The sequence below is a fragment of the Mugil cephalus genome, chromosome 22, assembly GCF_022458985.1.
Source record: "Mugil cephalus isolate CIBA_MC_2020 chromosome 22, CIBA_Mcephalus_1.1, whole genome shotgun sequence".
Classification (NCBI taxonomy): domain Eukaryota; kingdom Metazoa; phylum Chordata; class Actinopteri; order Mugiliformes; family Mugilidae; genus Mugil; species Mugil cephalus.
Window position 1 is genome coordinate 6,212,229 of NC_061791.1, and position 18,685 is coordinate 6,230,913.

An 18,685-nucleotide genomic window follows, 5' to 3' on the forward strand; every position below is an offset into this window, starting at 1 on the left:
GTTTGCACTATTCATCTTACTGTTCAAATTAACAGCTCATTTTTTTACTGCCCAGCGGCAACTGGTTGTGTACCACGGTGCAGTGCAGTAATTTAGCTGCAGCACTTACATCTCTTCATGGAGAATGAGCTCGAGTAAATCTGTCAAAGCGTGTTAATCTTTCCTTTCCAAGTCCGACACATATTCCAGTACTCGGTGTAACTGTGTGTAAATATGATCATGGAGCTGAATTAATAGAAATACACACCCACACTCTCCTGACATTAACCGACTCCCTCATTATGACTCTGCGGGGAATCCGCCACCTAATTTCACAGCGTAAGCGTGTTTGTGGGTTTTTTCGGCTGCTAATGTCTCATTTAAGCAAGTTTATCGTACAGTTTATTATACTTGGCTCTCGTGCCACCTCACCTGAACCCAATTTCTGTCCTCCCACGTAGTTTCTATCAATTTTGCGTTCGTAAACAGCACGAGTGCTCTATTAGCAGGAGCAGTGGAGTGAGTTTGCGGTGTGGGGGAAAAGTGTGAATTGAATGCAGTACGAGCTGTTTACCATTCCGATGGCCGCGCTGTTATATTGATCCAGTAAAATGACTCTGAGATGCTTTTTCTTTCCCGCCCCCATCACATTCTCTTTCCGGCCTGTACCCTATTATCATCCTTCCTGACATATTTCCACTTCTTCTTCTTCTTCTCGCGATCATTTTCTTCGCAGAGTACATAATGGACGAGATGGAGAAGCAAAGCATCGTGGAGGAGCCCGTCCGCCAGTGTCCAATCCCTGCGCCTCGAACCTCCGTTCCCTCGCCCTCCGCCTCCCCCTCCCTCAGGCACAAGAGTAAGTACATGTCAAATTTTCTGAAGTTTAAATCCGAGGAAAAGGTCGTGGTAGAAAACAAGACGCCTGCAGTAGAGATTTGAAATAAACAAAACCACTCTGGAAAGAATACATTTTAAAAATAGATAACAATCTGCAATAAAAATCAAAGGACATATGCCTGAGCAGCCTTTTCCCACAATAATCTAATTAGATTCACCTCTAAACTTGTTTTAAAGTGTTGTTTACGTTTTGTTAAATGAGAAAACAATGCCACCAGCCAGTCGTGGAGAGCAGCTCCTTTTACACTTTTTACCCTGTCCAGCACTGCCCCCTGTGTCGTAAACACGGCATTGCAACAAGCCGAGTTCCTGCTGATCTGCTCTCTTCTCTCATCGACTGTCAGCAGATACTATAATTACCTTGATTACCTTGGAGACTCCTGGGGGGGAGGAGGAGGAGGAGGGAGGAGGGAGGAGGGAAGAGGGAAGAGAACATGATTAGCGCTATTTTCCTCTTCAACACACGCCTAAATGCCACACATCAGAAATGCAGACGGGCGACAGAGAAGGACTTGGCGCCTGTTGGTGTCTGAACATCTTGATAAATTAGACAAACACAATGAAGGAATTGTTTTTGTTAGGAATGTGCATGATGCTATAAGGGACATCTGATATCACCCTCTTTTCCTCCCTCTTGCTCATTCTTTCTCCCCCAGATGACGCCGTGACAAGCGAGCTGTCCAAACTGCTCCACGAGATCAAAAAGTGCCGGGACAGGGACTACTCCTTCGAGGAGCTCTGCCACACCATCTCCTCCCACTCCATGGAAAGCTTCGGCAGCGGGCGGCTGTCTGACGAGGAGCGCCCCGACCGACCCAACGGCACCCTGACTCGAGTCAGCAAGGTACTTGTCTTCAGTTGTAATTTTTTGAATTTGGGGTTGGAGCTGGAAATGAGTCGTGGTCTAGTTTCACTTTTGGGTCCGCTGCCGTCTTCAAGCTCTCCTCATCGAATAGAAATGTCAGTGAACTCAGTGAGGTCGTTTGTACTGGAGCTCCTCTAATGAATCACCTTTAATGTTCCATAAATATTTTAACTCAGCACTTCACCTTTTCAGGCTGCAGTTAAATCCATTCATTCAGTCCAAACCGATGTGCGCTACTCAACCAATCCAGGTTCTCCAGTATCTAATGTGTCATTCTTTTCAACCTGGCATTTGTACTTGGATGTGTACCACCCATCCAGACCAGGCCAGACACTCCCACCCCGTAGCAATGACGCTCCCCAGCAGGATGCAGCCTGACACATGCATACACACAAAAACAGTTTAGGAACAACAACAATATTCTGTTCCCAGACACCACAGGACGCCCTCAGAAGGCCCATGTGACTGTTGTGGTCATAATGTTATGCCTGATTGGTGTATACACAGTGCTGCATTTGATCCTTGTCCCTGCAGACTTTTGTTTTGTGAACAGAACCAGATGCTCTGGTTGTGGCGTCTTTAAATAAATGCCTGCACCACGTCTGTTTCAACAGTAGAGGGCAGTATCAGACCGACGCCACCCGATGGACGTCTGTAATTGACTAATCACTTGTTACAGAAACACAGCTTCTCTGTTTGAAAGTGTAATGGTGTGCGCTCAGACAGCCGTTCACAGCTTTCTGACATTTTATCCTAAACTTAGTGTTCTGCTTCTCTTTTTTTATTTTCAGTAGCATCCACTTCACTTGTAATCGCGCCGTCTCTCTCCCTCCGCTTTCTCTCAGTCACACTCACAGAAGAAAAGTGGTTGGATCTTAATGTTTTGCAGCTCTCTTTAGGACAGAATGGCTGACCTGTATCAGTATTCGCAGAATAGAGCCAGCACAGTGTGACTAAGAGGATCTCAGCTTCCATTCAATTGTCCAGGAAGTAAAAAAACAAAAAAACAACAGAGGTCATCTCTCACCCTGACCCTCCACCAGAGTCTTTGGACCACGCACACACTCAGGTCGAGGCACTTTCAATCTCACCGAGGCGTCCAGTGAGGTGCAATCTCCACCTGTGCTTCCCGCTCACTTATTACAACGTGTCTGTTTCTGTTTCTCTTCCCATTTCTCTCCCTCAGTTACACACGTCTCAGCAAAATAATACCCTGACGATGATCAATAGCTCGTCACTTTTCACATTTCTGTCACCAGCTCAATAAGCTACGGTGCATTTACACACAGCAGCAGACATTCAGACCTCCTGTTGATGCTTGCACACATATGCACGTACACAAACACGCACCTCTGCTCTCTCAGGCTTATAATTATCTCAATCCATCCATCTTTTGTCTGTAGTTCTCTCTTTATATAAGCATCAATTTGTATTCTCTTACCGACGTTCTCGGTGTGTGTTTATGGGGCCCCAGGCTACTGTTTGAACATGTGGCCGGGGCCATTAGTAAGAGATTTGATGGGTCTATCACACATGAATAAAACATGCGAAGCCCCACAACAGCTCGCTCGCACATATTCAGGAAGCATGTAGGCTTCTTTCATTACCTCAGTGTCAAAACGGACAAATCGAAAGTGCATGCGTATAAATGAACACTAGTACGAGAACCTGATGTAACAAGGACTCTAGTAACACAACAATAGTCAGAATAATAGCCTCAGCATAATTAAAATGCCTCATGTAACCACCTCAGACAGAATAAACTGACCTGATGGGGACGAATATTCACTCGGCTGAAGAGGAGACGTCAAAACCTTTAAGAATCAGTTCAGTAGTAGAAATAATGGTCGCTTAGTAACCTTGGCTAGCATGCTATCTCAGAGGCAGTGATGTTTGATACCACTGATTTCCTATTCAATCCAATACTGAGTGAAATTCAGGCTGGTATCGGCGATAATGAACTGATACCGATACTTTGTGTAAATACACCCTAATGTATTTGGTAAAACTAAAACTAAAATTAATAAGTATTTACTTATTTCAAACTTGGAAGTACATTGAGGTAGTGGCTTCATTTACTATGTAGCCGAGTTAATACAACAACAGAAAAACCAAACACAATCATACAAAATATGTGAAAATGCTGTTTCAAGCACATTACCCTGAATGAGTGATGTATAGAAAATATCGATATTTTTATTTGAGAATCGATTTTAGAGCGGAAAGATCTGGTATCGGAAGTATCGATATTTACTTATCGATATTCACGCAAGTCACGATGGCGAAATCCAGACTACTGCCACCTCCTGGTATAAAGACGTATTCCCTTTAATGCAAGTGCAGACTGTGGATCCCTGCTAGCTAGCCATTAGCTTTAGTCTTTATGCTGTGTTTAAGTTTTTGGCCCAGACAGATCCGTGTATCACACTGGAGTTAATTCAGATATATTTTTTTTATCTGTACATCTAAGTGAAGTTAAATGGAGGAAATTCCTCAAATTGAAATCTATCCCTTTAAGGCCGTCTCTTCGACAACTAATGTAATATTGATAAGTTATGCAGACCTCAGTTGTGAATAATACATGCCGGTCTATGTATTGAACACTGGCTCATATCAGTTCTCTACTGTGATGAAAGGAGATCTTCATTGTTCATGCACACAGTGCAGCATGTGTTCGCGTGGACTGCAGTCCATTTTAGATGGGTCAATATTCCAGTGTTGCAGAGGGCCCCTCCGCAATCTGGAACGATCGGTGACCTTTCGCTATCAGCTTCATATTCTGCCTCCATCCTCAGTCTGGCTGCTGTTCCTTCGCTCTTCCCATCTGTCTTTCCCTCGTTCACCGACTTCACAATTTCCTTCTCCGTGAATCTGTTTCTTTGCATCCTCCATGTGCTTTTCCCTCTAAGTCATTTTTACCTTGTTTTCCTTGTCATCCCAGTCTTCTTTTAGACCTCCGTTCTAAAAATAATTACTTCCTCATCAGACCTCCCTCGGTTTTATGTTTCGGCCTTTGCTCACGTCTCCTCCTCCTCCTCCTCCTTCTCTTCTGTCTTCTGCATGTAAAAGCCTCACGGTGATATCTCTTTGTCCACATAATCTACTGGGGTGTACCCGCTCAACTTTATCATATGGTTCACTGACATATCAGGTGGACTGCGTCTGCCCCTCTGACAGCTCATTCCACAGAGCTCATCTCATGCTCCCGTCCCCTGAGAGCCGAAGAGCCAAAGAGCCCCAGGAAAGGCCACATGACGCGGTGCATGATGTTCTCATTCTGCTTTTACAGCACCTTTCACTTTCACTAACTCACAGTGGCCCTTAACAAGTTTCGGCGTATGCACAGGATTTAGACTGAGACTGAATAATGCAGAGCGTCAAAGAGATAAAAACCTGATTGAAGAGAAATCCTGGAAACTCTGGAATTTCGACCAACCTGCAATAATTTTATATGATAAAAATAACACGTCTTTTGTTGTGTGCAAGTCGTGGACGCATTGATTTTGATTGCGCCACAGTGGGTTTGTCAGAGGTTACAGCCACCCAGCATGTCTCTGTACCTGCCTCCTCTGGTTGTTGTTTTTTCTACAGCGGCTTTAATGGATAGTTTGGTTTATTTGAGGTCATGTTCAGCGTGTAACCTGCAGTAGATGGTTATAACCACACTCCCAGTTACGGGAAGATGTGAGTCACCCAACAAAGTCTATATCAGTTTAAGTGTAACTATATTTAGAACACTATAAGGACTTCACATTACATTTTCACAGCGTTTTAGTCACCAGACTCAGTTAGTTTCTGAGTGTTTCGCTGTGTCGTTTAAACGCTAGTTCTGATTGAAGTAAGACCAGTTTTATGACTATTGCTATCAGATCCCTGCACTCCGCCTTAACTCCATAACCTACGCCGAAGCCTGGGACACACCTACCCAGAATCTTTCGTTCAACACCCATAATTTATCCTACTTCTGACTCCTACAGCATCTTTAATCTTTAATCCTTTGTGCCTTGTGGTGATTTCCATACAAGTCGCTGTCAATCGACATTTATTAACTTAACTCTAACTTCAGAGTAGCTCACTGTGGTGTTGGCTCTGTGCGGATCCCTTCCAGGATTTTAAACTTAAGGTTTAAGATGTTTAAATGCCAAAAGTCACGAACGTCAGACTAACAGCTTCTGTGTTCTGCGCGTATGAGAGAAAGTAGATTCTCCATCTATCTCCTCGAGTCTCTTTTCAATTCATTGTCTTAATAAATGTAAAACTTTGTTGCCCATTTTATTTCCTCCTTCGCGTTGCTACCCCTCTGAGCCAGGGATGCAAACACACCAACACACACACTCAGATTAGACTCTGGTGTAAAAATAGTTGCTTTAAAAAACGCCCTCTCTTTTTAGTTCCCTTCTCTTCAAAAAAGCATTTGCCAATTAATCTTCCTCTAGCCTCCACACTCGTAGTTATTTATTATTTTTGGGTTGCTTGATAATCGTGTTTCGATATTTTGTGCTCGCAGAGGCCGACCCCACCTCTGCCTCCGGCCTTGGAGGAAGAGGAGGCAGAAAAGAGTTGCGGCCCCACTGGATTCTGGGAGGCGCTGACCCCGTGCAACGGCTGCCGCAACCTGGGCTTTTCCAGCTTGTCACAGGTACGTTTGCATCCACTCAGAGCGTTTTCATCATAAAGCCTTTCACGTGGACAAATGATGGAACTCACCATCATATCGGCCTCATGGTTCCAATTCAACACACGTTTGTTACATGATGGAGATTAAAACAACACACACGCACACGCACGCACGGCCTCACTACAGTGAAATTACAGGCTGGTGATATTGCCATTGTTCTGAGTGACTACTTTCCACCGGTTACCTTGGGAACGCAGCGAATGAGCCGTCACTGGAGAGACCGGCTCCCGTGGCAGTTCTTGATGATCTGCTTCAGTTTTCTCGCTCTCCCCATCAGAAATCTCTGCGCCTCCAGTTTTTTTTTTTTTTTTGAAACATTCAGCATCATTAGCCCCGACTCGGTTCATGAAATTTGCACGGCCACCTTGAGATCACTTGAAAGGTTGATCACCCCCGTGGAGGGAAAGTGAGTCGTACGCAGCTAAAGCAAGCGTCGCCGTTCTGGAAGCGCGGCCCAAACTTCTCCCGTGCTTCCCCGTGTTTCCGGCTGCATCTGTTCTCCTTCCTTCCTGCACCCTCGGTCCCACATGCTGCGCATATAAGTGTGGTTAAGTGTGTGTAGATGAGGGTGTTTATCGGTGAGCCAGTGCGTGCTGGCTCACACAGCAGGACATCTGACATTTACAACACAACAGACCCTCTGTCTTGTATCCTGGCAGCCTGCCTGATGGACTGGCACAAAGCCTGGAGAGCTTCGCACCTGGATGACTCTCTGTGTGTGTGTGTGTTGATGCTATGAACCCTCTATGCATGTTAAATGTTTGAGTGCACATTTGAGGCGTATTCGGTGTCATCGCTTTCTTGCAAATTTGGCATGACATCATCTCGAAAAATCGTGTGGGTGGCATTGGAGTGCGTGTGAGTTTTATTAAAGAAGAGGAAGGAACAGAATGCGAGAGGAAAGGGGAAAAAAAAATTGAGTTGTTTCTTGCATAATTAAGTTAGCGCTATGCTAATTTGCCCTGTTTAATTGTGAATAAACAGAGTTAACAGAAAGCTTTCTCATCCCCCCCCCTCGGCCTGGAGGGACCGTGCAGTCATCTCAGTTCTGTGTTGTAACGAATCCATGCGTCATCTGTCAGCCTAATTTCTCCTCCGTCCCGTGTTTCTCTCATTTCTCTTTCGCTTGTCTGTGGAAGTGTGTTAGCCTTTGTCAATTGTCTGAGTTTCCAAGTTGTCCAGCTGTCACTCAGCTCTGTCAGTGGAAGTGCGAGACGAATGAGTCTTGGAAGAAAAATGAAAACTCTTCAGTCCAGCTGGTTAGTGCGATGGATCCATGATACGCTACAATGCAATGTGATACAACCCAGTAAGATATTTTATTAAATCCCCGATAGACACATCTACAAAAGTATCTACATCAAAAGTAGTGCTAAAAATGAGACGAAGAAAAAAGAAAGAGAATACCTTTCACCTCCTGCACCACCATTGACTCCCATCCATCTCTTCGGCTGCTAAGTGCTTCATTTTGTTTACCGGCTAGTTGCTAGCGACATCTGTTGGTGTTTAGCGCCGGGCCGGGAGCACACCGCCGGTGCCTTGTTGAAAACAGATGCCAGCCGGGGTCAAAAACAACTCTGAGATCAGCGAGAATGAACCAAAACAGTAAAGTTCAGGGCTGGGGAAAGCAAAGCAATTACGCGTAAAAGTCAGTGGAGCCGGGAGGAAATTGCCGCGCTGTTTGGTATTTTTCTGCGAGACAGTCTTGTTACCCCTGCTAATGTAAAATATTGATTATTGCAGCTTTTAAGGTCTGATTCATAGGTTCGTAACGTTACTCGGTGCCTAGTAAACTGGCGACTGAGCGTGTCTTTTATATCGCTGCATAGCTGTGTGAGAGTGCAGGTGCATGTGTTTCTTTTTTAGAGATAACTCGTCTCTGCAGCAGTGTTTGGACTTGGATGTGTGCTCTCTGTTCCAAGCTAATGAATTTAGCATGCCATTGTCACATGCTCGTGTGTGTGCTTACGTGTCTTCATAAGGAAGCTTTGCTCCTCTTGTGAGTTTTTGTCACCAGTGTGTGTGTGTGTGGAGGAGGAAGGGTTTTCCAAAGCAACGTCTGCTCTAAAACACAAGTTCAAGTCCTGGTCGCAACCTTGAGAGCAAATTAGACGATAGAGATAATGAAGAAACGCAAGACAAAGGCTTGCAAAGAGAGAGGTTGGTAGGGTTGCCAGGCAACACTGAAATTCACGACATGACAAGCGTGGGATGTCCACCGTTGACAACCCTCGGTCTCCATCAGCACAGGTGCGTCAGCGTTTCCCTACCGTTTCCCCAGCTTCCCCCTCTACCTCTGCCTCTTTCTCCAGCCTCACTCTGACTTCCCTCTGACATTTCTGGTTCTCGAACAGATTTTTTTTTTTTCTCTCTCTCCCTTTCTCGAGTAGGTGGCTGCTGACCTTTAATGTTCACAGCCCAGGCACTTTTAAGGAGCTCGTGGCGGGCCAGTCTGTTTCACGCCGAAACAGGTTCAGATCAGAAAGCCCTGAGAGCCCTTGAAGACGTTGAGGAACATCAAAGGCAGGTTTTTTTCTGAGAGGACAGAGATTATGTGGAGAGCTTTAGAAGCTTTCTGTAAATGGCTGAGATTTGGGATAAGCTCGACAACACTTAACCAGTTGAATAGCTGCTGAGCATTGCGCTGGCTCTTTGCAGCTAAAATATTGACATTTTCCCAATGGACCAGAGAGGAATACTGAGCCTTCACTTCTAACTTCCAATATGGAAGAGTGTGTGTGTGTCCAGAATTTTAAAATATCTCTTTTGATGGATAAATAAAATTAGAGTGAAGTAAAATAAAAATCGCTGCTTCTTGGAAACGATGTCTCCTGCTTCTGTATCGAGCCAAAAGCGCTTGAGGACATTAAAAAAATAGTGATTTTTAAGAAAATAAGAGTCCATGACAACAAGAGTCAGACGAAAGCTACTGGAAAAAAACAAACTGTGAAAAGGAGCCTGGATTCTTAAAAGTAATGATTAACTGTCAAATGAACGACGCTGTGGCTTGGAAGCTTTACCAGAAACTGCAAGACTGAAAAACAATAATTTACTCTAATAAACACATGAATCAGACCAAAAGAAATTAGCTGCATATATGCTTCTCTAAATCAGACTGTTAATTGTACCCATAAATAACGTTGGAGTTCTCCTGCTGTACCATGAACACCGTTAGCTCAATAACCCATGGAATCCAATGGACTTGGAGAGTTCTGCAAGAAAACAAATGTACCCTTTTCTCTTTCGAATATCAGATTATGTAGCAAATAAGAGTAAATAAATAAAGAGTAACATCGACTTTCAAACCATGTTTCAACTATTCAAGTCACTAGTCTTCTCCAGTTCACTCTATGGTTGTCTTTGATTGATTGTGTCTTATAGTGAAAGAATAAGACCAATGTCTTTGCAGAGCTTGGTTAAGAATCTTAAAGGTCTGTGAGAACATCCGGATAATTGAAGCTCAGAGTGTTTAGGGTTTTTTTTTTTGCTGAGCACAGGAGAAGGTAGATGCAAACCTTGAAGGCAACAAAGGTGCCGACTCGACAACACCAACAAACAGATAGAAAACTATTCCCAAACTCCTCGCGACAGCTGCCAGCGGAACAGAACAGCTCGGAGTCAGAAATCTGAACCATCAAATCCTCCCAAAGACTGAACTAAACGCTCGTCTGTTACTGTAGGCCAAAATAATTACGAGAGAAAAGAATTAGCACACTAGCTGTTTTCTTGGAGCCCTAGTTGAGACTTTTAACAGCTCATAAAACCCCAAAGTGTTTGCTTTTATGTGTGTGGTGGGCAGTGTGTGAATTGGCAGAAAGATTCAGACAAGTGTGTTTTTGATTTGTCTCATAGTGAGTGAAGGCTGTTACTGTCTCATTGTGGTTTTTATTGATTTAATCAGCTTATAAAAGAAAGGACAGTATCAATTTTCTCTATACTCTATTTTTCTTAACTTCACCTAAAGTTTCTGTGATATATTTTCTGCAGAAACAGTTTGGCTTGCACACAGATTCTGCCCTTGCGCACATGAAGATGTGCTGTGCATTGGTGTAGCCCGATATCCCGCCGGAGTTCAGATATCTCGTTGTTCTCGAGGTAAACAGGAAACTGGAGCGGAGACTACAAGAATGAGGAATCGACGCTCTTTGAAAGGTCATCAGCGGGAAGGAGGTCGTTCCACAGTGCTGCAGCTGTACTGCGGCGCAAGTGCCCCGAGCTCAGAATACTTAGCCGGAGACGGCCGTGAATAAATGTGGTGTAAGTCTAATTACTTCCTTGGTTAGTGGGTGTTCAGACCGACTAAGCTGACACTTCAGGGATTAACCCACATTAACACACAGGTAGCGTAGCACGATGAGGACACGTTAGTTTTGTTTTCGTCCGTGTGCGAATGATTTAAAGATGGTGTGAGCAGGCTTTTCTGTGCCTCATGTTTAACAAGACGAACGAGACCCGTGAGTTCATGATGGGTGGTGTTGTATTTGATGTCTATTTGATGTTTTATTGGGTTTTTAAGGGTGTTTTTTAAGTGCAACTAAGCTACTGTGGCCAAGCAGTTCCACTTTTATGTTACGGGATCAGGGCTTATTGTTATATTTGATACACATATCATAGGTAGTGGACTTTTGTTTGTAGATGATGCACATTTAATGTAATCTGCTGTAGATATATCTGTATTTATATCTTGCTTACATGCCTGTTTGTTCGGTATGAAACCCCAACTCTAACTCTAACCCTGACCCTAGCTGGCTGAATCGTGTCTTAACGTAAACTGGAGGCTTTGTGAAACAGCTGCCCTGGTCATAGGTTAAGAAAGCTCCGGTCTGCAGTCACACAAGCTGCTCTGTGATGCTGTAGTTTATCTATTTAAAGTCAAATGAGGAGCTAGTTGACTTTTAAATGAGGTGCACGATGCCGCAAACTAGTCTCCAGCTCGGTTTTTATGTGAAGTCCTTTTGAAGCCAAGCTCTCCTTTCGGTCTGGTTTCATGATGATAGCTCTGAACTCGGCCCAAGACTAAATCTCGATGCCGCGATCCTCACACGGCCATAATAACAGTGGTAATAATAACAGTGGGAACATGCTGGTCGTTAGTGGGTATGATGTTTTCTAATTAGCGCCGAACACAAAGCACAGCCGAGGCTAATGACCAACATTTAGAACCATCCTGCAAACATGGTTAAATGTCTACGTGCTTCCACCTCCAAAGCTCACTAATTAATACAAATCTTGTCATTTGTCAAATCCAAATTAGATAATGCTTTAACAATTTATCTACTTCATAACCTCTGGTTATAATTTTTCATTTAAAGGACAGATATAAGAGTTTTCTTGGCCTCGTGGCAGAAATATGAATCAACAGCATAGTTTAACCTAGAAGCAGTTTGTGTGTGTATTTGTTTATTCATTTTTTTTTTTTACTTTATCACCTCTGTTTTGTAGATTTACTGTTGTTAAAATACCAATTACAGAACCAACGCTACTCCTGTAAAAAATAAAGCAGGGAGTCCCATCACAGCGTACATCGCTATCCCCCAAAGCACATCCCATCATCTGTCACCTTCATCGCTAAGGCCTTGTGAAACCGACGGGAGCAGTAAGAACCCTCTAAAGCAATTCCCTGTATCATGATTGAGATATAAAAGCAGAGTGGCCGTAAAGATAATAAATGGGAAGTTGTTTTTATTCCTCCACTGTATCTACTGCCTGGAACATAGCAATAAATCTATGCAGCAAAGCAAATGGGACACTTTATGTAGTTTTATTTAAAAAAAAAAAAAAGTTTCAAGGGTTAAAATGTAAGTGTAGGTATGCACCACTCTCTGAGAACTTCCTGTGAAGCTGCGGTAGTTAAGCTCACTGAAGGTTTGGTCACGGTGGCGGCTTCCTGGCAGCGGACTCCTGCTCCGGCTGCGTTGCCGCTTCTCTGGGATGAGGCGCGGAGCCAGGGGAAGCCGCAGTTTGAGGTTTCGCTCGGCGGAGCGGCCGTCACGGGGGGAATGTAGAAGGTGTTATTTTCTGGAGGAGCGACCGCCGCCGGCCCGCGGGTGACTCTGCCCGGCTGATTTCTGTGGGATTAGCGAGGCGTGGAGGGAAATCCAATTCCACGACGCAATCCCCGCTCTGTGCTCCCGCCAGCTGACACCCTCTTTCCTTTTTTTCCCTTTCTCGACCCTCTCTTCCTTCTGTTCTGTACGTCTCCCCGTGTTTTGTGTGGAAAAGATGCACCTCACGTCAGCTCTGAATGTCGAAAAATGAGACAAAGCTTAGCAGATTATAAGAAGCCTTGTGTTTCTGCAGTTCTAGTGATGCCATGCAGAAGGCTTTCCAGAAAGAGGACATTTCCTTTTAATTGCATCAATCTTTCTTCATTCTCTGCGCTTTAGATCATTACGTCCTGTCACTGGTGTCCTCTCATGACTGCACCTCACTCCCCAGATTGAAGTCCCTCAGAGGGTCCATTGTCCTCTCTGCCGTCCACCCCTCCCTCTCCTCTCTAATCAAATAGCCTCCATGAGGAAATGCCAGCAAATTATAGTGTCTATTCATATCTGATGGCCTATGAAGTCAGTGGACTCTCTCTGTGAGGCCTGCGCTTGAGACTGTGGACAGTGGACGCGGGATTCAAGAAGTTCCTCGGACGTGTGCGGAGTCCCATTTCCTATTCGGGTTATCGGGCACGTTCAAACAGACGTGCGCTCGCTGACTACGATAAAAGCAATCTCAATTAGACGTGGAGAAGAATTGCGCACATAAGCCCTCACATGATCACACGGAGGGGGGAGAAAAAAAGAACCGTCTACTGGAGGCAGACACGTACAATCTCACGCTGCATTATTACACAGATATAATCACAATCCTACGGTCACATGTGCGGGCATCATCGCGCTCAGACGTTTAATCTCGGCCCCTGCAGTTGAACGGGAGCCGCGTACGACCTGCTAATTAGTGGCCAGAGGAGGCCTCTGTTTGCCTGCTCTCTTCCTGTTTCGGCTCGAACACAAGTTTCTCTGTCCTATCTCTGCCCTGGAAGATAGCGAGGGAGGCAGGGCGGAGGGAGGGAAATGAATGAAGTGTGTTTGTTTGTTGGAGGCATTGCTCTTCTTTGCTCGGCTTGAAGCCCCGGCGACCACGTTTCACAGCTATATGAGCACTTGAGGGGAAAAAGCAGGAAGAGGAGCGAGGACGCCGTCAGAAATACCAGGTAGCCGATTCGTTTCATCTCCAGACGGCGGTGGACTTGAGCGTGAGTTGCTCAAACTTCGAGCTGTCGGCATCGGTCGCCCGGCTTCTCCTCTCCTTTACGAAACCTATCTGCACCCACCTCCCGTTTGCGTGTGTTTTCCCCCACATTTCCGCGTGCGTGTGTGAGGAAATCCCTGCTCTTAACTCACCGCACTCCCACTTCCGCCGCTTCCCTTCCCCAGCGCAAACTCATTTTCCTCTTCCCCCCTTTCTGTCTCCTGCTCATCTCCTCGGGATTCGCTGTCACAAACTACAAAGTAAGTGTTGAGTCGGATTCTGGCGTCGCTTTCATCTACCTGTGTTTTCCTCTGCCTCTGTCGCCTCTCGCTCGTCTGTCTCTGTCTTTATCTCGGGCGCTGTTTTTATTCATATATCATTATTTTTGTTTCCTCCTGAGAGGGCAGGGTGGAAGCTGAAGATTTAGAAAGAGGAGAAATGAGGTACAAGTGAAAGAGAAAGGAGGTGAGCGGTAGCGACGAAAGAATGAGAAATGACATGATAGGAGAATTAAAAATGAATTTGCTAGCTCTGTCCTTTTTAAAGAATATAATTTTGGGCCTAGTTGTCAGTAATCTCTTGCTTTCTTTCTTACCCCTTTCCTCCCTGTAGACACGACAGATGAATCTATTTCCAGAGCTTTCTCCCAGTTTATCTGTTAACTAATGCTACTGTAATTCATGAAACTCACTGTAACTTCATGGCATAAATAAGTAGCTTATAGATGTTACTTTAAATTAAAGCTGAATAACACATGAGCTCTGTCACTTCCTGCTACAAAGACAATGGTTCCATTTGAATCACCTTTCACTTCCAGTAACAAATTTAACTCGGAAAGTTTTTTCTCGTTATTATCTCTGAGGAGCTGCACCCTGTTGCAGCTTCATACCAACAAGCAATCTAGAGGATTTCCTGCCGACTCTGACCCAGTTCACTCCCACACAAGGCACCAGGTCACAGGTTCTTTAAATCCAGATCACATGCAGCAGCGTCGTAATCAAGCTCTCCTCTAGCTACTTTAACTGCAGTAGCAATAACATAAAAACTGTGTGTCTCTTCCTCGTTTTTATTCCTGACTCTAAAGTTAGAGGTAGTGGACTTATGGACTGTCAAAATCAGACGGTGAAAAGTGGTGTAAACTTTAACAAATACACTCCAAAATAACGGTACAAACTCCTTCATTGTTTCTCTACAAGTGTCTTGAATATATTCTTTCTGTGCATGTTTGCTTCTCATGGGGGCGAACGTCAGGTGACACCAGCTTTTGTCTGAAAGATGAATCAAAGTGAGCAGCAGCGTTAAAAAAAAAAAAAAAAAAAACATCAGCCCCGTCTTCTTCTATTGAATTAGTAAAAAGTTGTTTATAAAGTTGTGGGGTTACATTAACAGTAGATTCATCATTACAGCTGGAAAAAGAACTTTTCTCACATGACTGAAGAACATCTGATGTTTAGGTGCATGTAAAGAGTCGAGTTCAAATTATCCCCTTCACAGGACAGGATTGAGTTTAGCTGGGTATAAAATTGAATTATTTTAAATAGAAGGGTGCACTGTTGATGATTTTTTCCTCCCATCTCACACCTCATTGGTAGCCTGTCTCTCAGACTCAGGATCCAAACCACAATCCATACGTCTAGTATTTGTGCAGCGCATTACAAAGCAATTAGTGTAGTAGTGTCAGTGACCTCATAGAGGAACTAATGGAAGGTAGATTATCCTCATGCTGCGTGTACATTGAGATATACGGTGTTGACTTGTACCAGCTCTACCTAATAGTCTCGTCTTTCTTTACGCACAGTTACAGCCTCAAAATGAAGTGTGAGTGTGATTCATTGCTCCTTTAATTTGAGCCGTCAGACTGTGTGGAGTTTTTATTCTCCTGAACTCGGAGCGACTCTTTACGGCTCCTTCAGAGCACTCTCCACACTTTCCTTCGGCTCTCTGAGTGAAATCTGCGGCTATCTGTGCTGTCACGTCAAATCAGTGTCAGCAGAGGCCGGGGCCACCTGTGGAGTGAAGGAACATAAGACTGACTGGCTCTCCATTAGCTGGTAATGGCAGTCTAATTGAGGGCTGATGCAGATGGAAAATGGGGGTGAAATAAGAAGAGAAGGGGGCTTCGAGTTCGCAGGCCTTTTAATACAGCGCGGTGTGAAATAAATCTCAGATTGAGTGCAGAGGGCGTGAGCGAGAGGAACCATCAAAGGACTGATTGCTCTATCAGCCAGGATGATTAATCCGCTTTGAGCGTGCTCAGGGTGTGATTGATGGCCTGGTGCAGTGTGGGTAATGTAGTAGTAGCAGACGATGACAAGAAGAGTAATGAGTGTTGAATGAGTAAAAGAGGTTGGGAGAAGGCGAATGAGGGAATGATGGAGTCGTGCTGTGGAGAAATCTATCTGAACCAACTCGGAGGAGAGCTGCAGCCTCACGCGCACTCAAATTGTCACTATGGTGACAAGTTTACCGCTGATCCCATTAGGAAGGGTACGGCCAGGGCAGGTTGCCAAGTGTCACTTCAGAGATGATGATGGAGTGTTGGGCGGTGGGGAAGAGACGGGCATCCAGAGACCGCGATGCTAGAAAGAAGTGTCTTTTTTGGATGAAACGATGCTCGCGCCCTGTAACCTTTTCCCACTCCTCACATCCCTCAGTCTTATTTTTCATTCCTTCTCACTACGCATCTGCCTCGGAGATAAGGGACCTTTTGGACATCATCTCTCCCTCCCCGAGCCCTTTGGGTCTCAACCTTTTCACGGGTCCTGCAGCAAAGAGCAATCTGAGTTTCTCCTGAAATGCGGGGAGAGGAGGTTGTTATATAAAGGTCCCAAAGAAACATCGAACTCTTCGTCATTCAGCCTCAGATGAGAGTGGGTTTTCAAAAGGCTCCAAACTCCTTCTGGAAAAAAAAAAGTTGTTGATGCAGTTTATTTAATATGCAAATTACAGTCGTCAGCATCTCATGTTTTTATTCAGACTGAACAGAAAGAGCTACTAATTGAGAAGGGTGAATGAACTTTGTTTTCCATTAACAGTCTAATAACTGCATTTTCTTTAGTGTGCGTTTTCCCCCTTTCTCTAATGAATCATTAAATGTAAAGACACTCAAGAGAATCACTTAAGGAGAGGTGATAATGCGTTTTTGTTTATTTTGTATAAGGACAGAAGGTGGAAATCTGTCCCACACCAGTGGACATGTCATGTCAGCCGATTCAGCGTGGTGTAGCTCTCCCTAGCCTCCTACGATACGATACGAAACGATACGATACGATTCAAAACGATACGATACGATTCAAAACAATACGGTACGATTCAAAACGATACGAAAAGAAACGATACGATACGATACGAAACGATTCAAAACGATACAATACAATGTGATTATAAGCACCCGTCCTACCTAATAACAACTTCCTTCTTTTCAGAAATTTGTTCATTCTAGGTCTCATGCTGTTACACCTCCTACCTACCAGCCTTTTATTGTCGTATTACTTTAAGAAAATGCGTTCATCTTTTCCAAACATTTTGTTTATTTCTTAGTTTGCTATTCTTTTTCACAATGTGGAAACTTCAGCGGTGCATGTGCTGCTAATGAACCTCCTCCTCTGCATCAGACAGTAAAGCAGATCCAGATGTTGTTTTGACAGAGTTATCTGGACTCGCAGATCTGCCACTGTTGTGTTTCATGGACTCTGCTCCCTGTTTCCCAGCGTGTTATTATTCTTTCTCCTTTTTGTTTTTTTTTTGTCAGAAAAGTACACTCACACCATTAGGTAAGATCCTGAAGCCAATGCACCATTAGAGAGTGGAGCCGCCTCTACCACCATTTAACAATCCGTAATAACGTAACATCTTTATTCAAAGCTATTTTTTTAAATGTCTCTTTTTTGTTTTAAGGATTTTTTTTTCTCTTTTAATTGTGCAAAACTGAACACAACAACCCTTGAAATTGATTTTCTGTTGGACGTAAAAGAAGCAAGAAAAGTTCAGACTTTCTCCAACCCTTTCTTCTGAGAGAACGTCGAACTTTATCTTTCACGATGAGCCAGTGGTGTGAACATGTTTGGCCTCGAATGACAGCCTGGAGCTGAACTGAGAGAACAGCAAAAAGATGGAACATTCAGAGCCGCTGCAGTGCTCATAAAATCGAAATGAGTGCGTGCCTTTTTGCTTTATTTTGTTCCCATGTCAGTCCGTCTGGACTCAGAGGCCTCTCTGCTTTGTGTTCCAACAATGATTAGTTAACATGAAACACCGTATCTGGGTTTATTGGAGGACATAACGGGCCGGTGTGGCTGCGGTTCAAAATTAATAATGTAAATAGCTGCATCTTTGTGTTTGGCTAAATGAGTAGAGCACCGAAGAGATTTCCCATTGTAACAGTTTGAACAAAATATACACAATTATGGTGCTGGAAAGAAAAAGACCATAAAAGTGTTGCTGTTGCTGTCTCATTAGTTTTTTTTTCTTTTCTCTCTCTCTCTCTGTTCTCCTCTCTGTCCCTCTCCCAGGATTCGAAACGTTCCGCAGACATCGTCACGTCTCCGTCACTGGACGTCTTCCTTCCAGAAGATGAGGACAACCCGTACGAGTCCGTGACCACCGCCGTCACACGCAAACCCTGCTCCCTCGACATCAACCACCGGCTCAACTCCTGCCCACGCAATGGTAGGACGCACGAAGAAAAATAACTCGACACAAAGCTAATTCCAGACTCAGATTCAGCTTCTGTAGATGTAATGCCTCATTTATATGTGAAGAGTTATTAGAAGTAGTTTGTTTCAGACTTTGGAAACTTTTTAGTTTTTTGGTCCCTTCAAAAAGTTTCTTTAAAATGATTTGACATAGGATCATAAGGTTCCTTCCTGCACGATTTACTGCAGGCAACAGTCCATACGAACGACTCTGATGGAGGAACTGAACCACCTGAAAGCCAAACATATTGTTGACAGGTGTGGAAAACGTGGGTGAGAGTGAGAAGGACGTTGTTTGGCATCATGCATCGTTTATGTAATTTATTC

The 18,685-nt window shown here is 44.2% G+C and overlaps 1 protein-coding gene across 7 annotated transcripts in view; it reads left to right on the forward strand.

The window, feature by feature from the left end:
- Nucleotides 1-18,685, forward strand: part of anks1b (ankyrin repeat and sterile alpha motif domain containing 1B) — a 182,566-nt gene that overhangs the window by 76,610 nt on the left and 87,271 nt on the right. For all 7 annotated transcript variants that reach the window (XM_047575793.1, XM_047575791.1, XM_047575792.1 and 4 more), the window contains 4 exons: nt 716-838; nt 1,536-1,723; nt 6,252-6,383; nt 18,176-18,332. In XM_047575793.1, the coding sequence (XP_047431749.1) occupies nt 716-838; nt 1,536-1,723; nt 6,252-6,383; nt 18,176-18,332 (600 nt within the window). The remainder of the gene's footprint in view (nt 1-715; nt 839-1,535; nt 1,724-6,251; nt 6,384-18,175; nt 18,333-18,685) is intronic.